Source organism: Mobula hypostoma, chromosome 20 (assembly GCF_963921235.1).
Source record: "Mobula hypostoma chromosome 20, sMobHyp1.1, whole genome shotgun sequence".
NCBI classification, from domain to species: Eukaryota; Metazoa; Chordata; class Chondrichthyes; order Myliobatiformes; family Myliobatidae; genus Mobula; species Mobula hypostoma.
The window spans coordinates 19,976,976-20,002,930 of NC_086116.1; the positions used below are offsets into that span (position 1 = coordinate 19,976,976).

Here is a 25,955-nt window from a genome sequence, read left to right on the forward strand (position 1 = left end):
TCCAACATCAAAGGTGGAAAAGCTTCTGTCTTTCAATTAACTAACTGGATATCAGACAAGTTTAACAATACTGTGAATAAACTTGCAGGATAGAATCTAACAAGGGTTTGTTAGCAGAAACAAAAAAAGTGTTAATTTGTAAATGAGCTGATAATCCACTCAATGCAGTTGATTAATTAACATTTTGTAAGAAGACAATTAAATATCTGTTGTATAAAATGCTGATACCAGTACAAGTGATTCAAGGTCACATTGAATTTTACAACTGGGCTAAATATGCTGCATGTTGGGAGGAATTTTTTTTTCCTGGCTCTGCAGCCTTAAGAAGCCTAGGGCAAAAGGTTCAGGCCATTTAGTACTGAGATTAGGAAAAATTCTTCATGCAGTGTGTTAAATTTTTGTAAATCTTCAGTTTGGAGGGACATGGAAGTTCAGTTAGAGCTAATTGTTCCCTAATAACCAAAGAATTATCAATCTGTATTTTCAAAGGGTGTGTGGATGGGGTAGCAAAATAATAGTGAGGTAGAAAAGTAGACATGATCTTCATTGTGATGTAGGCTCAGGGCTAAATGTCATAATCCTGCTCCTGTTATTTTATTTTTTTATGCTGCTGACCTAATATGCATAGAATTGTATAGATTAGCATTATATTGATATACTGTATTTTGAAAAGATGACCCTCTCATTTATTTTTCCTTAGGTTCTCAAGTGTCTGGTTGACATTGACTTGAGCAATAACAAACTCACATCCTTTCCATCTTGCATACTGGAAATGCACTTCATTAAATACCTTGATATCTCCAGAAATAACATTGATCATATTCTGAACTTGAACTGCAGATGCCCAACCCTGAAAAGATTAAACTTGTCTCATAATCAGCTTTCCTCTTTCCCAGAATGTCTTGCTGAATCTACTGAAAAGCTAGAAGAATTCTTACTTGAAGGGTAAATTCACAAAGATATATTTCTGCATATTCAACAGGCATGCTGTCATTTACACAACATTAAGTCTTAGTCTTGCAAAGAATGCCAATTTCACTGCATCCAGCAAAATTTAGAAATAGCATGGCCTTGAGGTAGTGATTGATCAGTCTGTGATAGACCCTAATATTTTGAAGGAAATTTTGTAGCTTGTAGCTATTTGACTTTCTTTTTAGTTATTTGTAAGGAAGTTTATGAAATTTTGAGTATTGCATTTTTTATATGCCCCAAAATTGTAGTTTTTAAATGTTTCAGAATGACAGAGCTTTGACTGAGCAGAAGCTGTGATTCTGGGCTGCTCCAGACCAGGAAAACTTCCTCAATTGTTTTTTTTTTTTGCATATTTTGCTTGGTTAAATATCCTAACATTCTGCAAATTATCAATAATATGACTATTACAGAATCACAGGAATTTTTCAGGTGAAACAAGGAGACTAGCTGGAAATTCATTGATTAAGTGAAAGAAGTCAAATGATGATTGAAACTGGAGTACTGGGGAGATTGTTCTAGCCTTCATAAGTCTTGTAACAAATTGATATCCAAGATATGGATATATGGTTATATGGTTATCATCAGGAAAATCTTATCTGGAAGGGATAGGTGGATTAAAAAAAAGAGAAACCACCAAAGTTGACAGAGGGACCTAGAGACTACTGGCAAGTGAGCAGGATTATGATGGGTGGATATCAATACAAGTAAATACTAAATATGATGGGCTGTGATGAAATTCAATCTCACTTTGCAAGTATCAGAAAACTGATGAACACCCGAACATTACAAAGTAAAAGCTCACAAAGCAGACAGAGCACAGAATTATAATGTCATTCAGGGGTTTACATTATACAGGGGTCAGAATAGAGGGGCTTCTTTAGAACAGAGATAAGGAGGAATTTCTTTAGCCAGAGAGTGGTGAATCTGTAGAATTCTTTGCCTAGGCAGCTATGGACCAAGTCTTTATGTATATTTTAGACAGAGGTTGATAGATTCTTGATTGGTCTGGGCATGAACAGATAGAAGAAGAAGGTTGGAGATTGGGGCTGACAGAAAATTTGGATCAGCTACGATGAAATGGGGAAGCAGACACAATTGGCCAAATGGCTTAATTCTGCTCTTGTATCTTATGGTCTTGTATTAGCAATTGCTGCATTTTAAGGAAATACAATTGGCAAATATAACTTGTAGCCACTTTGGAATGTTGTGTAGGAGAATGGGCTTTTTTTGGTCAAAAAGTAAACTATTACACCGTATGATGTTACTAGGGATACTGTTATGTAAAGTATTGTATTAAACTTATTGGTTACTAATTATGTTATTTCTGCTGCTCAAGAGTTCTTTAAAATGCTTACTTTGTGTACCTCATAATCAACAAAGAAAGCATGGAACAGTTAAGTATTTTAAATAAGTGCATCCTGTCAGATTCGGCTTTTTATTTTTAAGTCCTAGAATGTAAATATATTGACAAACATTGTAATTATCTTTTATAAGAGATATCTTATTTCATTGAACTTTGGTATCTGAACAATATGTGGTTCAGGAGCAGATAGCCAGCAAGCTTGGGGCAAAAGGTTAGTCTGACTTATAAAAACTTGACTTAAATTTGTAATCATTGGAAAAGCAATATGATAAAAGAGTTTATCTTTCCCTTTGCCACTGAGGTCTCAGGCATATAAACCCTTCATACCACTGAGGTCTCAGATACTATACCAGATCTGAAATTTTGGAATTCAGTGATAGAGCACAATGCAAGATACAGTGGCACCCATCTTCCATTTAAACAAATTATTTTACATTCAGTGTACATTCAAGGAAGTTCTAAAACTGGCTGAAGTTTACATTGCTGAAGTTTAAAACAGCTGAAAAGTAAAGCTGATGCCAGGTGTATATTTTCCTAATTGTTTAAAAAATCCACTATCCATTTTAGTCACAAATAAAGTGCATTTCTTGTACAATTAGTTAGAAAAAGAAATTAACTTTTTATTTTTGAATTTAATTTTCCCTTTAAATTTAGAAACAAAATTAGCACAATTGTATCTTCACTGTCTTTGACTGAACTGAATCTACTGGATATTAGTCAGAACTGCATCTCCGCTATAATGGATACATTTGTGACAGAATGCTCCAAGCTGGAAATATTGAGAGCCTCGGAGAATCAGCTCAGTAAGTATATTTGCAAGTTGAATGACTAATTAGTTGTGATTCATATACTGTGAATTCAGTGGAGCCTGAAAGAATTAGTCTTAAAGAATTTGTTAGATCTATAAATTTTTTCAGTTTGTGATATTTGGGGGCTCCAACTAGAGTATAAAGGAAGTGTAGGAGAATGCTTAAAAGAGGAAATTGGGAAGGCAGAGGGTCATGAAATATGACCAGCAGAGGCATATTTTCTCAGTTTATTAGGGCAAAGGAATAACCAGGGAAAGATTAAGGCCCAGCAGTGACAACAGGGGAAATCTGTGTATGGAGCCAGAATGTATTGTCCTGATCAAATACTTTTCATTCCTGCTCACAAAGGAAACAGACTTTGTAGTTGAAAAACATTGTTGGGGAAGATGAAATTCCAATGCAAGTCTCCATAAATCAAAAGGAGATGTGGTTGTACTATAAGGTGGATAAATTCCCTGGGCTGGATGAAGTGTACAGTATCCCAGGTTGTTATGTGTAGAGGAAAAGACTGGCCATGGCTGAGATTATTAAATACTTGCTGCTACAAGTAAGATGACAACAAATATGGCCCCCCTTTTTGAAGAAGGGCCGTGGGGTAAGGGCTGACAATTACATCCCTATGAGCTGAATATCAGTGATGGAGAGGTTATTGGAAAGTATACTGATGGACAAGATTAATGATCCCTTGGAACGGCAGAACCTGATCAGAGACAGATGGCCAGTGTGACTTCGTCAAGGGCACATCTTGTCTGACCAACCTAACTGAATTTTTTGAGGATGTAACAGAATAATTTGATGAGTGCAGTGTGGAAGACATGGTGTACATAACTTCAGCCTTTAACAAGGTCCCATGTGGGAGACTGGTCCAAAGTGTTCAGGTCCTTGGGATCCAGGGCAAATTCCTCCCAAAACTAGCTTGGCCGTTAAAGACAGAAGGTCATGGTAGAGGTCTTTTTTCTGATTGGATGCCTGTGACTGGAGGTGTTCTACAGGGATCAATGCTTACTGTTTGTGATATACGCAAATGATTTGGATGTGAATGTAGGAGGTATGAGAAGTAAGTTTGCAGATGAAGTAAACACTGGTAGAGTTGTTTGTAGGGAGGGTAATATTTGGCTGCAGAGTGATATTGATGTGTTAATGAAATGGGCCGAGAAATGGTAGATGGGTTAATACCGATAAATGTGAAGTGATGTACTTTTTGGAGTATAAATGAGATTTGAATGTGCAATATGAATCGTGAGATCTTGGGGAGTATTGAAGAATAAAGGGATCTTTGCTTGCACACAGACTGTTAATATGATTAACAAAACCTACGAGAAACTGGCCTTCATTAGTTGAGGCATTAACTACAAGAACCTTTGGTTGACTCAGTTTCCTTTTGAAGACACTCAAACAGTTGCTTCTTGAATGGGGTTTGTACTAGCTCTGCTTTCATACAGGGTCTCAACCATTAGGATTGTAAGTTTTAAGCAGCCAGTTGATACAATATGTTTAAATTCAGTGCATAGGTTGACAATGAGTACAGGCAGAAGATACTGGCCCACTGAACTGTCCTGCCCAGAAAGCAACCTGTTTAACACTATCCTAATCATAGGACAATTTGCAATGACCTATTAACCTTTCACCGTGAGAGGAAACTGGAGCACCTGGAAGAAACCCATGTGGTCATGGGGAGAAAGAACAAATTCCTTACAGACAGAGTCTCTTTATCATATATTAGGGTATTTTTAATAAACTGTTTAAGAAAAAAGTTATTTCATTTCAGTTTTGCTTCTTTATTGGTGCAGCAAGTGAAGAAGATAATAAAAATTTTAACTTGAAGCATTTGTTGAAATTCAACTTCCCACATTCTTTTGTATAAGTTTGAAAAGGTATAAAGAGATACTGTCCATAAGATGAATTTGAGACCAGGTGTTTCTACGAATTGTATATATTTTCAGAACATTAAAGAAGTTCTGAAAATTTAAGCAGATACATTAGGCACCATGGATATTTTAATGGAACAACAGAAACTAATAAGTTTTTGAAAAATTGGATGCTGGTATCCATAATCAAGAATTACGAGGAAAGAATAACCCTTCAGTTTTCAAAGGCCATGGCTGCTTGGAGGCTTCCACATAATAGTGGATACATCTTATAAAATAATTTAGGATGAAAGAAAATCAAACATTTTTGTTGATGACAGTTTCCGCTTCTATTTCATTTATTTCCTGAAGGAAATGACAATAAATGTCCTGTATACATTGTGCTGTACAGTTCAAAGTCCTGTATGAAGGTAATTATATTTGGCTGGATTGCAGGAAAATAATTCACTCCAATTTGTGTCAATGTATCTTAATCTGCATATAATAAAATCAACATACGCTTTTACATTTCTGAATTGTTATTTTACTTTCACAGGTGGTTTGTGTGGTTTGCCATCAAAAATTACTACAATTGATCTGGCGAGCAATAACTTCAGTCAAGTTCCGGAAGCGGTTCTCAACCTTCACCAGTATGTGCTACAGACTGTTAATTTTTCTTGTTATCATTATATCTGTCATCCAGAAGTGGAAAGCTATTACTACATTTGAAGTATTCTGTCATCCTGTATCAAACATTTTCTGCCATATATAATATTAAAGTGTGCAAAAAAAAACATAATTTACTCCAGAAATGTTCTCATTTGCTATATTCATTCTTCAGAGTGACATTTTTTTTTCTGTTTCTCTCACCTGTGATCCACAGGACATTTAGTGAATTAGATTCCAAGTTGTGTTTTTGGTCCTGTCCAAGTTATTTTCACCGGAAACAGCTGACAATCTCAATTTGGCCTTCAAAATTACCTGAATACTAGGCTTTTGATGGAGGTGGTTATGGAAATAATATATAAATAGGCATCCGTTGGTCTTGTGAGACCATGGATTTGCGTCTTGGAAGGGAAGGGCACTAGGGCCAATACAGCTTGGCACCGGTGTCGTTGCAGAGCAATGTTTGACACTCAGCTGAGGCAGTGTGTTGTGTCCTTGAGCAAGGCACTTAACCACACATTGCTCTGCGACGACATCGGCGGAGAGGGGAGGCTTGCCGCATGGGCAACTGCCAGTCTTCCATACAACTTTGCCCAGGCCTGCGCTCTGGAAACCTTCCAAGGCGCAAATCCATGGTCTCACGAGACTAACGGATGCCTATGAATAACAGATGCACTGATTATCATCTTACAAAATTCTAACGGTTCTCAAATTGTTCCCACAGATTGAATGGTAGCAAATTTCACTGTACTTTTAAAGAATGGAGGGTGAGAGAAATCACCTGAATGTATTTAGTCTGACATCAGTAGGAGTGAAAATCTTGGAATACTGGGTATCAATAAACGAGTACGCTTCAGATTCAAAAGCTGTGACCATCAGAGTCTGCTTGGAGCCTGATAAGCAGTTCATATCAGTGATTTGGTTGAGGGGATTAAGAGCAATATGTCCACGTTTGCTGACAAATAAAATTAGTTGGCCATGAGGAGGATGCTAGAAGACCTCAGGTGAATAAAGACAGGCTATCTTTGTGAATTGGCAAAGATATGGTAGATGAAATACGTGAAAAAATGTGACATTATCCATTTTGGTAGAAAATTTGGAAGCATTAAAGGGTGAGAAATGTGAAGTTGTTGATGTATCTGGACCTTGGGGGAACCTTCATGTACCAACCACTGAATGTTGATATGCTGGTGTTGAAAACAGTTCAAAAGGCAAGTGGTGTGTTGGTTTTGATTGTAAGAGGATTTGAGCATGAGTTGGGATAGCCTGCTTCGATTATATTGAGTTCTGGTGAGATTGCATTTAGAATATTGTATTTATGTCTAGTCTCTCTACCTGAAAGAACTGCAACAAATGGTCCCCATTGGATTTCTGGAATGTCTACTATGTCATTTGAGGAGAGAATAAACAAACCAGTGCATAAAACTCTTTAGGGACTAGATAGGGAAAATTCTGAGATGATGCTCCCCCTGGTGGCATTGTCTGGAACCAGGGGTTATGGTCTTAAAATGAAAGGCTGTTCATTGGGGACATTACTTTCTTGTGATAAAAGTAAATCTTTGGAATTTTCTGTAAATGATGCTTGTGGAGGTCTCAGTTCCAAAGATATGCAATAGATTACTAGATTTTAAGTTACTTAGGGTTTCTAAGGTTATGCGGTTGGTGTAGGAAAGTAAGGTTGAGATAAAAGATAGCCACAATTTACTGAATGACAGGACTGCTATGGTTTTTCTCTCATTGATTTATATAATGGATGCACAGTTAAGTATCCATTTAATTCTAGTGCAGTGTGGTAAGAGCTTCTTTCCCTTTGTTTTCTTTTTGAGGAACTAAGATAAATTTGCATATATTAACACTTAAAATCTTAGCCCTGAATTTAAAAATAATTGTCCACTATTCCTTCAACATTCATTTTACTACTGTTTCTGTGGTCTAAAGCCAGCTGGATAACCTTTTATCCAAGCACAGGATTACTATCTTCAGCTATTCATTCATTCCACTTCCATATGATTATGATTTTGTTTTAAAATTAACCTATTCTGAAATGGCAGCATAACTTTTACAAATATAATACCAGATCAACAACTCTTTTGGCAATTCTGTACAATCTGTTTATCCTTTCTCTATCCTTGTAGCCTTTCTACCTTTCATCTAGGCTTTACCCCGATGACATCCCTGAATTGCAGGTTTATTTTAAGGTCAAAAACTGCCCATGAGATGCCTAAAGTGAGGCTTTTTTTTCTATCTGAAGTGATCTGACATTTACTTGCTGTAAGAGATTTCAGGTATGCACAAAGTTCCTTGCTGTTTGTTGGTGGTTACAGGTCAATTGGCCTAATTGCTTGCTGTGAGCACTTGTAAGTTTATGGATTATGGCTCATTAGCTGTGAAACTGCTGGAACATGCTGGTTTAGTGTGCAATGTTCTGTTGAAATAGTCATTACCATAAATTATATGACATAAAAACTTGACTTTTGAGTCTGTTGAAGGGGAGTTTCATTCATTCTAAATTATTTCGTATTTGAATGAAACCATTTGGATTGCCAAGCACATCATCTAAAACAACCAAATGATTAAGAACATGAAATACCTGCCGCCACATATGATAGTACATAATTTTATTGCATCTGAACAAGCCTTTCAAATTAAGCTAAAATGAATTTTCTCTGTACTGGTGATATAAATGAAGGCATCTGACTTGCTTCAGTACCTATTAACATTATGCTGGAAACTCTTATTCCATGTTTTTAATCTGTCAATGTGCATTTGATACACTGTTAAGTATCCAGTTAATAATTTCTGGCAATAATTTTTGGAAGTTTTGATACAGGATATGAAAACACTGAAAATTCAGTACGTTGATCATATTTCCCTTACTGATTATTAATTTAATTTCCAACCAAAGGTTTGAGATGTTTTTACTTTCTCTCTAGCTTAAGGACTGTCAATCTAAGTCACAACAAGATAGCAAAACTCCCTGGGCCTATTCATTGGGAGTCTTCAAGTCTAAGGGAACTCGTATTTAGCCATAATCAAATCAGTGTATTGGAGCTCAGTGAAGCAGTAAACAAATGGTCAAGACTAGAAAAGCTGAATCTTAATAATAACAACTTAAAGGAGGTAAAATGCATAATTTTATTTAAATACATTTTGTGAAGGAAATAACAATATTTTTGTTTTAAATGATTTGAAATAAAGAAGTTTATAACTATTAAGTAAATGTGCAATGAATTAATTTTTGTAAAAACTTAGAACAATATTACTGGAATTATACCACAGATAAAGCTGTGTCTAAAGAGTTTTTGTTTCTCTCTCCACAAGTGTTGCTAGACTTGCTAACTATTTTTCAAACCTTTGTAATAGTAGTACTTGAGCAATCCTGTTTAAGAGTTTCAAATTCTTTTTCTGCACTTGGCACCAAGACTTGGATGTTTCATGTTGTTTTCAGCTACCTCCCCAGATTGGTCTGCTAAAAAACATGACTTCTTTACTCGTGAGTCATAACTCTGATTTGAGGTCCTTGCCAAATGAAATGGGAAAGCTGCAGAAGCTGTGGGAACTTGAACTGCAAGGATTGCTTCTCGATTTGGACTTGAAACATGTTGGCAGCAAAACAAAAGATATTATCAGGTGAGGGAGTTTATTTAAAATGTCAGAGGCTTCGGAGCATCCTGTGGATTGTTAGGATTTTTATGCAGATATGCCAAATTAAAAATGCTTTGTATTTGAAATTCAGTAATACATAGAACATAGAATAGTACAGTGCAGTACAGGCCCTTCGGCCCACAATGTTGTGCCGACCCTCAAACCCTGCCTCCCATATAAGCCCCCACCTTGGATTCCTCCATATACCTGTCTAGTAGTCTCTTAAACTTCACTAGTGTATCTGCCTCCACCACTGACTCAGGCAGTGCATTCCACGCACCAACCACTCTCTGAGTAAAAAACCTTCCTCTAATATCCCCCTTGAACTTCTCACCCCTTACCTTAAAGCCATGTCCTCTTGTATTGAGCAGTGGTGCCCTGGGGAAGAGGCACTGGCTATCCACTCTATCTATTCATCTTATTATCTTGTACACCTCTATCATGTCTCCTCTCATCCTCCTTCTCTCCAAAGAGTGAAGCCCTAGCTCCCTTAATCTCTGATCATAATGCATACTTTCTAAACCAGGCAGCATCCTGGTAAATCTCCTCTGTACCCTTTCCAATGCTTCCACATCCTTCCTATAGTGAGGTGACCAGAACTGGACATAGTACTCCAAGTGTGGCCTAACCAGAGTTTTATAGAGCTGCATCATTACATCGCGACTCTTAAACTCTATCCCTTGACTTATGAAAGCTAACACCCCATAAGCTCTCTTAACTACCCTATCCACCTGTGAGGCAACTTTCAGGGATCTGTGGACATGTACCCCGTGATCCCCCTGCTCCTCCACACTACCAAGATTGCTTTGCCTGCACATGAGTTCCAGTACCTGTCTACTTGACCTGTGCATTAACAAAAGTGGTCATCTCAAGTTACAAGGAATGCAAATTTCTCAAACCTAGCTTTAAACAGCCCACACCAACTTCCAATGGAGGAAAGTGACAAGTGGGCAAGTAAATTACTCATTCAAATCATATAAGGAGAGAAACTGGAGTTTCTGGTCACGGAAGTGTTCTTCTGCCTAGGAAATGCAGCAGGAAAATCTACCCTATAGGAAGACTTTGGGGAGTAAGGAAGGGGAGCAGGATACTTATGCTCAGTGTGTTTTACCACTACAACCAGAAAACTCCTATTCCCAATGATCATTCAAACAGATGGTGCACTGTGACTTGAGTGATCCCATGCTACACTGAGGCCTGAGCTTGACATTCTTGCAGAGTTTACAACATTTACCTTTGCAGTGAATAATGTGGAAAGAGATCCAGAATTTAAAGTAGGAACATTATGCTGAATGAACGCTTAGGTTGTTGAATACATGATTTGCTGAGGGTGTCTTTGTGCTAGTTTTTTGAGTGTCATGTCTGCAGATGGTAGGTTACATATTTGATCAACACACATAAAAATTGCTGGTGAGTGCAGTAGTCCAGGCAGCATCTATGGGAAGAGGTACTGTCGATGTTTCGTGTTGAGACCCTTTATCAGGACTTCCTTGTGTTTACATGTTTGATATTAAGTTTCTGTTACCATGTGTTCTTCATACTAGATTAGAAGGACAGAAAATGTGAACAGGGAATGCCATTAAATCCTTCAAGTCTGATGTTATTAGGTGTTGACTAACACCAGTAACCTGTCAGCACTAAGCAAGTAATGTCCAGAAAAGCCCAGGCAACTTGTGCATTTAAAAAAAGTAGATACGTCAGAGTCTCATTTCAATGTAGAGTTGTTTAAGTTTTTTGTTGAGTTGTTGTAGTTTTAAATCAAACCACTGAGATTTGAGCACAAAAACTAGGGTTCTACACCAATGTAATCTTGAAGAATGTTACACTGTCATGGATTGCCATCATTTAGAAAAAGTCATAAAACAAGATATTTCTGCTCTGGATTTATCACAAATTGGGTCAAATCCATGAGGTTCAAATGTATTTGAATACTTAGGCCCAATTTATACTTCTGTGTCAAATGTACGCCGTAGGTGCTGTGTATCCTACGCTGTACCCTATGCCATAGGGTGATGTGCACCTCCCCAAAAATGTAACTCACATGTCGCGGCGACGCAGACCGCAACTGTGATTGGTCTGCTTGGAAGCATTGCATTTCCTCCTACGCATTTCCGGTTGCTTATCTCCACCATGTCTGTACACTGATGCGAAATAAGTGGTTGGAGTCGATGAACAAAATCGTCAAATCTACCTGCCGATATCCGAAAATATTTGAAATGCATTTCCTCGTCCATATCTCTCATGAAGAAACTCAACACAGTGGCATAGAAACCCCACCGCCAACTAGCGTTTTGGCAGTGAATTGCAGAGCAACGCAGACACCACTACGCATGCTCGCTACGGTGTAGGGCTATGCAAAAGTATAAATCAGGCTTACGGCGTAGCCCGTACGCACAAGTATAAATCATATGCAAGAGAGTGTCTCTGAAGTTGTACCAGCTTATTTCCACAACATTGCAAACTCCTTCAGTGTCAGAATTGGTAGCCATTTCCTGTCTGCTTTTCCACCCACCAGGCCAACAAGTCTGGCATGATATTGGAGGGGAAATGTGTTGAAAGTTTTAAATGAAGAGCAATGAGAAAACCTATTCTTCCTGATTACCCTTATCATGTTTTTGTTCTTTCCCAAAGTAAAATTTCAGGTCTTTTATTTAATTGTTTTAGCAATTTTTTTTCTCAGAAATCCTAACATTTGCTTTATTTTTATTTTAGATTTTTACATCAACGTCTAAAGAAAGCTGTGCCTTATTACAGAATGAACCTAATGGTAGTGGGAAATTATGGAAGTGGTAAAACCACTTTGCTTCAGCAACTGATGAAATGCAAGCGGCCTAATTCTGAAACAGAGAAATCCACAACTGGAATTGATATTAGGGAGTGGTCAATTCATGTAAAAGGCAAACTCGGGAAGAAAAAGGAATACTTGTTGAATGTCTGGGATTTTTCAGGTAAGTTGCCTGATTTGTTTTTAACTTCCTGCATCATGATGCTAGTGAAAATTATTTTTAACTTCTTATAGTTAAGTTTTGTTACATCAAGAACCTTTGCTCCCAATTGTTTCACATTCATAATACTATTAAAAAAACAGATCCCTGAACTGCAAGTGTTGCTTATCCCTGTTGTGTTGGCATCTTTTACAGCAGCAGGAATAGATGTGTTTTTTTAAACCAAATTTCTTGTTTAATTTTATTATGATACATAGCCTTAAGGATTGACGAAGTAACTGTTTACCACTGTTGCTTTACAAATAGTGATTAAAGATTGTTGTTTTCATGACAGTAGTCAGAAGCAAAGTTTTGAAAGTACCCAGCATTGTCATACTTTTGAGTCTGTGAAGTCAGGCTAGAATCTTTTGACTCTTTGGTGAAAGGGCTGCCCCAGAGCAAATGTCAGCATCTACTACTATCCGAAATTAATCACCATAATAAATTCCTTACGTATGTGTTCAATCAAATTACTTTGGAATGAGATTCACACTTCCTGCTTTAGAAAGTGGTTCCATTTCTTTTTACCTCTTGATATTGTATTAACCACAGCACTTAAAGAGTAGAGAAATATGTTAATACATAAAATGCTGTAATATTGAGAAAGATTTACGTCTGCAAAATGTTGATACTTGACCTAATGACGTTGCTTTGTTTTAAAACTTCGATATAAAATAGTTTTATTTCCCACCGTGCTAAGTGGGGATTGAGGACAAAATAACCTACGTTAATTAAAAGGTGTAATTGACTTCAAAAATGGATTCAAAGCAGCAATTTTTCTACAACATAGTACTGATGCTTGAATATTGTTTTCATTTCTGAGCCAGACATTATCCAGAAACCAGAGCATGTTAAAAAAAAATTAACTTCAGTGGTTTCCCAAAAATGGATAGGTGGGCTATGGATGCACAGTATTCCACATATTTTATTAATAATGTGTCATTGGAGATGTTCAGAGAATGTAACATGTACTGAGAAGCCAATTACGGCATGTGCGGAGATAGATATAATTCATTACTTCATGCAAAAAGCAGTGGTAGCTGTTTAATTGAAATGTGCTGTTCACTTAAGTTTTCACCTCATAGAAGAGCCAGTAACATTTTAATTACTCTGTGACTGACTGCGGTTAAAAGCTAGTGATGCTTTCAGGTGAAGAGTTGGTGGTATCATGATAGAATCAAGGAGTGGGGGCCTCAAATCCTGCCATTTATTTAAGATGATGTCTCATTTGTTATGATCTATTTTATATGTATTTTTACACATATCGTGTTCTCTTAACGTTTTAAATTGTGATTGGAGGTTAGTGGGTATCAGAAAAGCTAACTAAAACTAACTTCTTACTTCAGTGGTTTGTAAGTTTATGGATAAGATCCTGAGAGGCAGGACTTATGAACATTTGGAGAGGCATAATATGATTAGGTATAGTCAGCATGGCTTTTTCAAATGCAGGTCGTACCTTATGAGCCTGATTGAATGTTTTGAGGATGTGACTAAACACACTGATGAAGGTAGAGCAGTAGATGTATATGGATTTCAGCAAGGCATTTGATAAGGTACCACATGCAAGACTTATTGAAAAAATAAGGAGGCATGGGATCCAAGGGAAAATTGCTTCGTGGATCCAGAATTGGCTTGCTCACAGAGGACAAAGAATGGTTGTAGACAGGTCATATTCTGCATGGCGGTCAGTGACCAGTGGTGTGCCTTGGGAATCTGTTCTGGGACCCCTTCTCTTCATGATTTTTACAAATGACCTGGATGAGGAAGTGGAGGGATGGGTTAGTAAACTTGCTGATGACACAAAGGTTGGGGGTGTTGTGGATAGTGTGGAGGGCTGTCAGAGGTTACAGCGGGACATTGATAGGATGCAAAAACTGGGTTGAGAAGTGGCAGATGGAGTTCAACCCAGATAAGTGTGAGGTGGTTCATTTTGTTAGGTCAAATATGATGGCAGAATATAGTATTAATGGTAAGACTCTTGGCAGTGTGGAGGATCAGAGGGATCTTGGGGTCCGAGTCCATAGGACACTTAAAGCTGCTGTGCAGGTTGACTCTGTGGTTAAGAAGGCATATGGTGCATTGACCTTCATCAACCATGGTATTGAGTTTAAGAGGTGAGAGGTAATGTTACAGCTATATAGGACCCTAGTCAGACCCCACTTGGAGTACTGCGCTCATTTCTGGTCACCTCACTACAGGAATGACGTGGAAACTATAGAATGGGTGCACAGGAGATTTACAAGGATGTTGCCTGGATTGGGGAGCATGCCTTATGAGAATAGGTTGAATGAACTTGGCCTTTTCTCCTTGGAACAGCGGAGAATGAGAGGTGACCTGATAGAGGTGTATAAAATGATGAGAGGTATTGATCGTGTGCATAGTCAGAGGCTTTTTCCCAGGACTGAAATGGCTAACACGAGAGGGCGCAGTTATAAGGTGCTTGGAAGTAGGTACAAAGGAGATGTCAGGGGTAAGTTTTTTTTACACAGAGAGTGGTGAGTGCGTGGAAGGGCTGCTGGCAATAGTGGTGGAAGCAGATACGATAGAGACTCCTGGATGGGTACATGAAGATTAGAAAAATTGAGAGCTATACGTAACCCTAGGTAATTTGTAAAGTAAGTACATGTTTGGCACAGCATTGTGGGCCCAAGGGGCTTTATTGTGCTGTAGGTTTTCTATGTTTCAATGTTAAATCCCAATCTGGCACAACCAGTTTCTACAACTCAAAGCAGGCAGCTTAGAAGAAAAGGTGAATGAAATAATTTAAAGTTTTTTTAAGTTGTAATTAAATAATTGCAATCAATATTGCAGTCTTATTATTGTAGACTGTTTATATACTCATAAAAAGCTATTTGAGCTTTCGTTGTAACATAATTAGATGGGTCCTTTCCCTGGAATGTGACAGCATTTAGAAAGTACGATGTGCCCAAAAACCATTTATTTCAATTATTTATGTGATTGTGAAGTTGAAGAACAGTAGCACAAATTAAATATTGAGGCAAATTGAAAAATGTACCAGGGATCATAAATGTTTAAAATATGTTTTTGTTATTGAGATAATAATTTTTTGTGCACCTTTATACAAGCAAGTAGTTAGATGAATTAAGTTTTGGTCAGTGATGCTCACGCATATTGCAAAATAAAAACTATCTCAAAGTGGAAAATGGGTAGACAAAATTATGCAGCGAACAGCATTCCATAGTTCATTATTAATGTGACATTTGAGATGTTTAGAGAAAATAACATGTATCAAGAAGCCAATCACATCATATTTAGAGATAGACATATTTCATTACTTCATGCAAAAGCGGTGACACCTATCAAATTCTCATAGAATAAATTGAGAATAAAAGAACTAATGGTGCCTCTTTTCCATTAGGCCAAGAAGAACTCTACAGCACATTTCCACATTTTATGTCTCCACTTGCCCTCTATCTTGTTGTTTGCAATCTGAGTAAAGGAGTTGCTGAAATTGATGCTATCAGACATTGGCTTTTCAACATAAAGGTATGGGACTGTACCTGTCTCTGTATTCAGTATTGTCAGCCTGCAGTATTCAAATTAATCCTATTCATCTATTTAATCTGAAAAGATGGAAGATAATATTACTATCCATATGGAAAAAAATGCCCGAAAGATGTGCATTTCCATCAATGCTCATGATTTGCAATTTTGTAGGTACTCTCACAGACCTGGGAATAATTTCCCTGATCAATACTATGCCATGACGCTCTGCTTTACCTGATAATGCCCAGCAATGATTATCCCCTTATTAGATCAAGTTATAAAAAATGCTCCTAATAAAGACTTTTTTTAGGGAATGGCATGGATGATGGTAGATACCTGGTTAAATGGTGTGAAATAATTTGGAAATTGATGATATTGTAATTCACTCTACTTTAAGTAATTTTTCAGTAGGGCAGTGGTATGTATCTATTTTCTACACTAGGTACACCTAATGGCAACATCAAAGTTAACTGGAAGCAATTAAACATTAAACTAGAGCAATGTAAATATCATTTTAAAAAAAGACCTTTCCCTCTGTCCCCGAAAATTCGCATTGAAAACAAAGCACAGGGTCAAAGAAGTGATTAGGAATTTCAGTGAGAGTGGGCCTTGCCACTGCACTCCATGTAGTATCTGACAGAGGAACAACCTTGTAGGTTTGGGACTTCCATATTTGACCACCCATGCACAGAAGCCTGAGAAGATACAGCAGATGTATAGACTCTTTGGCCCACAGTTTTGTTTTGCTAATAACGCCTCATTAAACCAGTCCCTTCTGCCTACACAAACTGTATATACCTCCATTTTCTGTATATTTGGCACCTATCGAAAAGTCTATTTCATTTCCACCACCCCTGTCAGTGCATTCCAGGTATCTATCACTCTCTGTTTTAAAAAAAATACAAGAAAGCGCCCAAAATTAATTTCCTTTGAACTTATCCTCTCACACCTTTAATGCATACCCTTTCGTATTAGACACTTAAACCCTGGGATAAATGAACAGGGCTATCTACTCTAAACTGCAACCGGTGATGAGGCTCTGATTGGGAACTTTCAGAGCTTTGGGGAAAGTGGAGTTACCCCTTGTCATTCATTGCTCCCAGGGCCGCTCTGACCCAAAACGGTAGCACCTGCAAGGGTCCCTGCTCAGGGTACGAGCGAAGACCAATGGCTGATCCGCAGGTTCAGTAACTGAACATATGACGGAGAAGGCGGATGAGCTATGACCTCAAATGTCAACGGCTATAGTATAGGCGGATGAACATTTGGGAAGAGAAATGACGATTTCTTTAGTTCGCCCAACGTTAGGCAATAGCAAACCACCGTTGCTATTTGCTAAGAAAACCATGGTCAAACTCACAAAATGTATCACGTAACAACAGCGTCAAGAGGATCTTCAAGACAATTCTGAAGATGTTTCGCTCGGTAGGGTTGATTCTGGCCAGCAGGGGATCCCCGACCGTCATCAAGCTACTGCTCATAAAATTCATGTAACACAAAAGAAAATTGTTACCACTTGGAATGTAAGAACCCTATATCAAGCAGGAAGATTGGACAATGTGATAAATGAAACGGAAAGACTAAAGATTAACATCATGGGAATTAGCGAAGTTCGTTGGATAGGTGCTGGAAAATGTCAGATTAGAAATAAAACACTAGTTTATTCTTGTGGAACATCCCATACTAATGGAGTAGGAATTCTTACAGATAAAAACATGGCAAGAAGTGTTTTAGGACACTGAGTAATATCAGAAAGAGTGCTCCTTGTTAGATTCAGAGGACAACCATTTGATTTAGCAATTATACAGGTATATGCACCAACAACAGATGGAACGAATGAGGATATAGATAAATTCTATGAAGAGCTTGATCAAGCAAAGAATGGATGCAAATTTCAAGATATTGTTATTGTCATGGGAGATGTAAATGCTGAAGTAGGACAAGGTTCTGATGGAAATACCATAGGAAAATTTGGACTCGGGGAAAGAAGTGAATGAGGTGAGAAATGGGTAGAATGGTGCAAGATGAATAATCAGGTCATTATCAATACCTACTTTGAAAACCATCCAAGACACTTGTGGACCTGGAAAAGTCCAGGTGATAACACTAGAAATCAAATTGACTTTATTACTATAAACCAAAGATTTGGAAACTCAGTGACTCAATGCAAAACATATCCAGGTGCGGACTGTAATAGTGACCATAACCCAGTAGTATGTCATGCAAAAGTGAAACTTAAAAAAACTAAAGAAGCAAAAACCTGAACAATCCCTTGACTACTTGCAATTAATTAAAGAAGTAAACTTAAGACAAAAATTTACAATTGAAGTAAGGAATAGATTTCAAGGTCTAGAAATAGAATCTATTGAAGATGATAGCAATCATGTAGAAATGAAATTTCACTCTCTAAAGGATGCCTTGGTAGAATCAGCAAAGTCAGTGATTCCTAAAAAAGAAAAAAGCACAAAGAATAAATGGATGACATATAAATCAAAAATCTAACGCACGAAAGGAGACGGAAGAAAGCAAATCCTATAGAAGATAAATCCTTAGTTTAAAAAAAAGTTAAAAGCTTATGTCAAGAAGCCAAAGAAGAATGGTTAAACCAGGAATGTGAGCAAATAGAAAGAATCCCTATTAGTGATCCAAAAAGGTTACATCAACAAATCAAGAATATCACTGGTAAAAAGCTCCTCTGTTCTTCAGGTGGACGTTTGAAAGCAAAGGACGGTACTATTATCATGGAAAAAGATGATATCATGAACAGATGGACTGAGTATATTCAGGAATTGTTTGAAGACAATCGAGGCGAAAAACCAGAAATTAAGAAAAACATTGAAGGTCCAAGTATTTTAAAATCTGAAGTGCGTAATGCAAAAAATAAGATGAAGAAAGGAAAGGCAGCAGGTCCTGATGAATTAGTAATAGAACAAATTATTGCCCTTGAAGACTATGGAATTGAAAAACTTACTGATTTAGTCAATGACATTTATGAGACTGGAATAATACCAGAAGAGATGAAAAAATCCGTATTTATCACTCTTCCTAAGAAAGCTGGAGCAATAGAATGTGAATTACATAGGACCATAAGTTTAATGAGTCATATCACCAAGAACCTTCTAAGAATTTTGATGACAAGAGCTAAAAGTAAGATGCAAGCTGAACTAGACAAAGAACAATGTGGTTTTGTGAAAGACAAAGGTACAAGAAATGCAACATTGATGTTAAGGATACTATCAGAACGAGCTATTCAAGTGCAAAAAGATTTGTATGTTTGTTTTATCGACTACACAAAAGCATTTGATAAAGTGAAGCACAATAAGTTACTTGAAATATTACAGAAAACTCTAGATCTAGATTCGAAAGACCTCCACCTAATCAGAAATCTGTACTGGGAACGAACTGCCACTGTAAGAATAGATGGAGAAGTGATTCAGTTTACGAAAATCAAGAGAGGCGTTAGACAAGGGTGTGTTTTCTCCCCTGATTTATTTAGTGTGTACAGTGAAACAATATTACAGAAAATAAGAGACATCTTGGGAATCAAAGTTGGCGGTGAAAACATCAATAATTTCAGATATGCAGATAACTCTGTGTAAATTGCAAGTACGGAGGAAGAACTACAAAACTTAATTGATATAGTTGTTGAAGAAAGTACAAAAATGGGTCTATCTATCAATTGCAAAAAGACAGAATGTATGGTGATATCCAAAAAGAAGGAGAATCCTATCTGCAGGCTGAGAATAAATGGGGAAGACATAAAACAAGTACAGAACTTTTGCTACTTAGGAAGCTGGGTGATATCAGATGGCAAGATAGGGATGGCAAAAGACACCTTTACGAGAATGAAGAGTATACTGACCAATACTAAACTAGGCATGGCAACCAGAGTATTGAGATGTTATGTTTATCCAGTTATGTTATATGGCTCAGAACGTTGGACAATATCTAGTAACATGAGTAAACAAATTGTAGCAGCAGAGACGTGGTTTTTGAGGAGGATGCAAAGAATATGATGGACAAAACAAATATCTAACGCGAATGTCATGAACAGAGCAAACACAAAAAGAGTAATAATGTATGAGATCATGAAAAGGCAACGTAACTTCATTGGACATGTGATTAGGAAAGAGGAGTTAGAATGCACGGTAATTATGGGAAAGATTGAAGGGAAGAAAGCAAGAGGAAGGCAAAGACAAATGATGATGGAGACAGCAGCCAGAGAACTGGAAATGGATACCAATGAATTGATCCACTTGACCCGAAATAGAAGTGTGTGGGCCATGGCAGTCAAAGCTCAAACTGGGCACGGCACCTGATGATGATGATGATGATCTACTCTAGCTATGCCTCTCATAATTTTATAAATTTCTTTCAGATCTCCCCTCAGCGTTTGTCACTGTCAAGAAAACAACACAAGTTTGTCCACTCTTATAGCACATGCTCTCTAATCCAAACGGTATCCTGGTAAACCACTTCTATGCCCATTTCAAAGCCTCCACATCCTTCCCATAATGGGGCAACCAGAATTGAATGCAGTACTTCAGTATGGCCTAACCCGGGTTTTCTAAGCTTTAATGTAACTTCCTGACTCTTGAATTCAATATGCCATTGGCCACCTTTACCATCCTATCAACTTGTGTGACTATTTTCAGGGAACTATTGACTTGGACCCAAGATTACTTCGTACTTAAGACAGTATAAACAGCTGATCTTCAGTGGTTTCCTTCTGTTTTACTGCTATTAACTATGTAATCTGGCACTCCAGCTTCTTAATGTTTTAATGTCATCATTTTGTATTGGAATATTTTGTGATGGTTATTAGATGTGAGATCTAAGAAAGGAATTTTTCAATAAGTTTCTAATTGTGAAGTTGATAATTATTTTATAACAAGGTTTACAAATTTTCTTTTATGCTGATAGGCCCATGTCCCATCTTGTCCAGTAATTCTTGTTGGAACTCATATGGATGAGACTGATGAAAAGCATTGGCAAAGCTGCATTCCCAGAATCAAGGCGCAATTCATTCGGCATCATGATTTCCCTTCTGTTCGTGATTTCCATTTTGTGACAGCTACAGAAGAATCTGAATCGATAACAAAATTGCGAAGAGCTATTATCAGTGAAATACAGACATTTAAGGTGCTGTTACAGATTTTAAAAATACAGCTCTGTTTTTGAAAAAATAAGGTGGCTTTTGACTGTTCTGCCCCTTGGAGATGGGGTTGAGATAGGAAAGGTAGAAGATAAAATAACTGATGATGAGGTGGCTGTAAAATTGAAGCTTAAATTCATCTCTGCAGCAGATTGCTCATACCCCATTTATGGAGAGGGGGAGAAGGAAGATAAAGAACAATATTAATGTTAATACAAGTAAATACAAATTATCTTGCCATCACTTGTTGATGCTCTCTCTTACCACTTTCCCAAACAATCCCGACATTCACTTCCCTTTTCTCCTTACCTATGCGGGTAAATCATTCTGCTCTCTTTGACTTAAGCATATTCTCTCTTCCACTGCCACACACTTCTACAACTATCCCTTCACATCTCCCCTGACCCCTGCCAGATCACCACAAAGCTGTCTTCTTTGTCCCCTTAACATGTTTCCCTCCTTCTCTGTTATGTAACTCAAATGGCCCTGCTTACAGTGTGTGATGAATACACTTTAGCAGCTAAACCTCCATGTTTGTACATTGAAGGTAGTGAATGGCTGTTGGAGAAAAGCAGCACTTAGTTGTAGTTCGCAAACAACAGGAATTCTGCAGATGCTGGAAATTCAAGCAACATACATCAAAGTTGCTGGTGAACGCAGCAGGCCAGTCGACTGCGCCTCTTCCTATAGATGCTGCTTGGCCTGCTGCGTTCACCAGCAACTTTGATGTATGTTACTTAGTTATAGTTTGTTGTTTTCCTTAAATCAAGGTCATTGTTTTGTGTTCTTGACATCACAACAGTTTGCTGGATCTGAGAGGGCTTGGGTTAGAGAAATTTAGGGTTCGGGAGGGAGTTATGGCTGGCTGCTAAGTCTGTTCTTCACTTGGCACTGCTGCCATGTTGTTCAGTTGCCACTTCAGAAAGAGCTGACACACCTTTGGGATTCTTAGACCTAAGCGTACCCTTCTTGTTCCAATTATCACTGCAGTAAACTAATATGTCTGTAGCCATTTTAGTTCTAACAGCAGCTGTTTGCAGACATAAATTACTTGACACAAAATTATTGTCAAAAGAAGAAAGATGATCATTAAGTTTAATTAACCAATGAGAATAATAATCTGGTGTAGTTTTTATTTGTTGGGAATCACTATTTGTCACAGTGTTCTTTGTGATTAAAGGTTTAAATCCATTTTATTCCCTGATAGCAGGACCTAAATAACCATTGTGACTCATTAAAAATAAGTCATTTTACAATAGACAATAGACAATAGGTGCAGGAGTAGGCCATTCGGCTCTTCGAGCCAGCACCGCCATTTACTGTGATCATGACTGGTCATCCACTATCAGTATCCAGTTCCTGCCTTATCCCCATAGCCTTTGATTCCGCTATCTTTAAGAGCTCTATCCATCTCTTTTTTGAAAGCATCCAGAGACTTGGCCTCCACAGCCTTCTGGGGCAGAGCATTCCATATATCCACCACTCTCTGGGTGAAAAGTTTTTCCTCAACTCCGTTCTAAATGACTTACCCCTTATTCTTAAACTGTGGCCTCTGGTTCTGGACTCACGCATCAGCGGGAACATGCTTCCTGCCTCCAGCATGTCCAATCCCTTAATAATCTTATATGTTTCAATAAGATCCCCTCTCAGCCTTCTAAATTCCAGAGTATACAAGCCCAGTCGCTCCAATCTTGCGACATATGACAGTCCCGCCATCCCGGGAATTAACCGTGTGAACCTACGCTGCACTCTCTCAATAGCAAGAATGTCCTTCCTCAAATTTGGAGACTAAAACTGCACACAGTACTCCAGGTGTGGTCTCACCAAGGCCCTGTACAGCTGCAGAAGGACCTCTTTGCTCTTATACTCAATTCTCCTTGTTCTGAAGGCCAGCATGCCATTAGCTTTCTTCACTGCCTGCTGTACAGTTGGTAGTCCATGGTTTGAATCTACTTCTTTGCATTATGTACCAAACTTAAATTTCTAAAAGTTAGAAGAATAGACTGAGAAACTGCAGCGCAAGTTTTAGAAAATATTAGCGATAAATGGACCAGTTTCTAAGTTCTAACTAAATTTATATTGCTACGTTAGTGCTACCTTGCTTGTATTGCCAAGTTTTTGTTATTTGAGTAATGTGCTTTGATTTAGCTTAAAAGAAGATTCCTATTTTCCTATATTATCTTTGCAGATTAGAGACCAACCTGTAATGGGCCAGTTGATCCCACAGGGATATATGGAGCTGGAAAAGAGGATTACACAAGAGCGAAGGAGTGTCCCTTTGGAATTTCCAGTAATTCAGCAGCAGCGGCTGTTGGAAATAGTTCAAGAAAATCAGTTGCAGCTGGATGAAAATGAACTGCCGCATGCTGTTCACTTCCTCAAGAATTCTGGTATTTGTTTAATGTTTACTGTTTTCAAGTAGAAATGCATTGCCTGGTTAATTTTGTACAGGTTAGGGTAGCAGTTTTTTATGCATAAAAGTAAAGAGAAGATGAAAAAGCAAGGAGCACCTGATGCAGGAAATCAGAAATACAAATGAAATGCTGAAAAACTCAGCTGGTCAACAGCACATGTGGAGAGAGAAACAGAGATTAATGACTTTGTATCAGATAAATTGTCAATAATTGACTTGAAGTTTCACCTCTGTTTTTACCACCCACCACAGACGCTGCCTGACTTGCTGATCTATAGCATTTTCTGTTTTTATTGAGTGACACTGTGGAACAGGTGGCCTCTTGTGGAATCAGTCAAATTAAATATATCTACTTATTTTCATTTCCCGTTTTGTACATCACTTTCTGTCCTGCTATAAGTATTCTATTTGCTATGTATCTGAACTCTAATATTTTCAAGAGAATCCATTAAGTATTTACTTTACTCTCAAATTAGATATGACTTAGAAAACAGTGGAACTATTTATCCATTTCTGCTAGTGTTAATAGTGTCATAGCCACTATGCCGTCTTAGGTTGAACTATTGTAACCACAGTATCCTGGTAGAACCCAAGCTGAGTTCTTATCATATTTCTTCCCCAAAACAAAATCTGTTGACTTTCATTTTCTCCTCCTGTCTTATGTAATCTGTTGTTCACATGTTCATTCATGCCTTTTGTCACCTCTGATTTTACTGTTTCTGTGATGTTTTGCCTATCTCAATCAACATAATCTTCAGTTCATCCAAACTCTTGGAGCCTTTATCCTCTCCCATACTAAATTTTATTTATTTCCAATTGCAAAATTATGTTGATTTTTATATGCAGTTCAAAGAACCACATCTCTTGAACACAGCCTGTTTATTTCCCCTTTCTCCACCAATACTAGACAAAACTGCAGATGTTTAGGCCCCTGAATCCAAAATTTCTTCTCCTCATGCCCCTGACTGCATCTCACTTCCTTTTAGTGCTAATACTGAGATTTTGCTGACTTCTGAAATATCATTTAATAGTTCAGCAACAAGATGTCCTTTCACATATTTGAGGCATCTTGGCATATTTTGTTTTGACTTTATCAATCAAACGGAACTATCACTGACACAAAAAAATCTATTCGCTTTCATTTTGACTGTTCATACCAGTACGAGAATGCAGATAAAATTGACTCAACAGAAACTGAAATAGTTTAATGAGTTTCCCTTGGAGACAATTAGCTGTGAAGTATATTTAAAAACTTAAAGGAATGATATTGATAATGTTGCTCCATGAAATACAAAGCCTTGAAAGAAAGTCATTATACTGGGAGGGAGAAAAGTAATATAATTTGGTGCACAGAAGTTCCATTCACCTTTCATAAAAAGTTTGTATTTTGGTTGATGTTATGCTATTGACCAATGATTTTGTTTCTTGCAGGTGTGCTACAGCATTTTTGTGACCCCGCTCTTGAGTTACGGGATCTTTATTTTATAGATCCACAATGGTTGTGTAAAACAATTGCACAGGTAAAATCTTACGACAATTTTTTCCCAAAATTGTTGTACAATGAATAATGACTATCTTAAATCTTGTGTTTTTTTTGTCTGCCTCTTCACCTGAAACACTTGATGAATTCTATCTGTGCAATGTTATTTGATGGACTTGGATTTTAAGAAAGTATCAGCATAATTTTATTTGTAAAAGCTGACGTAACTAAAACGATGGGAATTTTTTCAAGCACAGCTGATAGAGCTGCTGCCATGCCGTTTCAGCAATGCAGGTTCAATCCTGACATCCTGTGCTGTCTCTGTAGATTTTATGCATTCTCCCTTTGACAGCATGCATTTTCTTTGGATGCTCTGGTTTCGTCCCACAACCCATTAACATGCAGATCAATAGGCTAATTGGCTACCGTAAATTTCTGAATGTGCAGTTGGGTGGTAGAATCTGGAGGTGTTGATGGAATTGTGAGGTAAATCAAAGATTGGATTAGTGTAATCCAGTGGCTACGTGTGGACTCTCAGTAGGCTAAAGGTCCTGTATTCTCACTGAATGATGCTGTGGAAAGGAAAAACACACAATAACTTGAATATTATTTTTATTTTTCAAAGCGCTTATTTGCTTATCATGCAATCAAATGGAGGATTATTTGTTTGTGTCGTGGTTTTACAAAGGACAAGGAGACGCCAAAGATTCTTCAAGAAATGTTTAAACTTTAATTTGCAAACCAAAGCTGAGACAGTCAGTGGGCTAGCCTCTGGATGCCCGCTACTGAATGCCTGCCTATTTTTTCACACAGCATTCTTTATAGCCCTCCTTCTCGCATTAGCATACCGCTGTAAGTTTCACTCTAGCTAATAACTCAGTTACTCTTATCTCTCTCACTTGGCTACATTCCTTTCTCAAGGGGTTAAAAGTACACAGGTTTCATTCTAACTAATGAATCAATGGTTACATAGTGAAATACCATAGGAATCCCTACACACTCAATAACAGACACTTAATGCATAGCAAAGGCATTGTAAACACCTGAATAAACACTTGATATGCAATAAAAGTACACTAAAATAAACACTTGGAAAACAGAGTGTTACAATGTT

General features: G+C 37.6%; 1 protein-coding gene across 2 annotated transcripts in view; it reads left to right on the plus strand.

The window, feature by feature from the left end:
- Window positions 1-25,955, plus strand: part of lrrk2 (leucine-rich repeat kinase 2) — a 140,734-nt gene that overhangs the window by 65,632 nt on the left and 49,147 nt on the right. For both annotated transcript variants that reach the window (XM_063072493.1, XM_063072494.1), the window contains exons 24-33: window positions 701-945; window positions 2,990-3,138; window positions 5,548-5,641; window positions 8,591-8,777; window positions 9,106-9,287; window positions 12,015-12,250; window positions 15,666-15,793; window positions 20,717-20,935; window positions 23,137-23,338; window positions 24,793-24,881. In XM_063072493.1, the coding sequence (XP_062928563.1) occupies window positions 701-945; window positions 2,990-3,138; window positions 5,548-5,641; window positions 8,591-8,777; window positions 9,106-9,287; window positions 12,015-12,250; window positions 15,666-15,793; window positions 20,717-20,935; window positions 23,137-23,338; window positions 24,793-24,881 (1,731 nt within the window). The remainder of the gene's footprint in view (window positions 1-700; window positions 946-2,989; window positions 3,139-5,547; window positions 5,642-8,590; window positions 8,778-9,105; window positions 9,288-12,014; window positions 12,251-15,665; window positions 15,794-20,716; window positions 20,936-23,136; window positions 23,339-24,792; window positions 24,882-25,955) is intronic.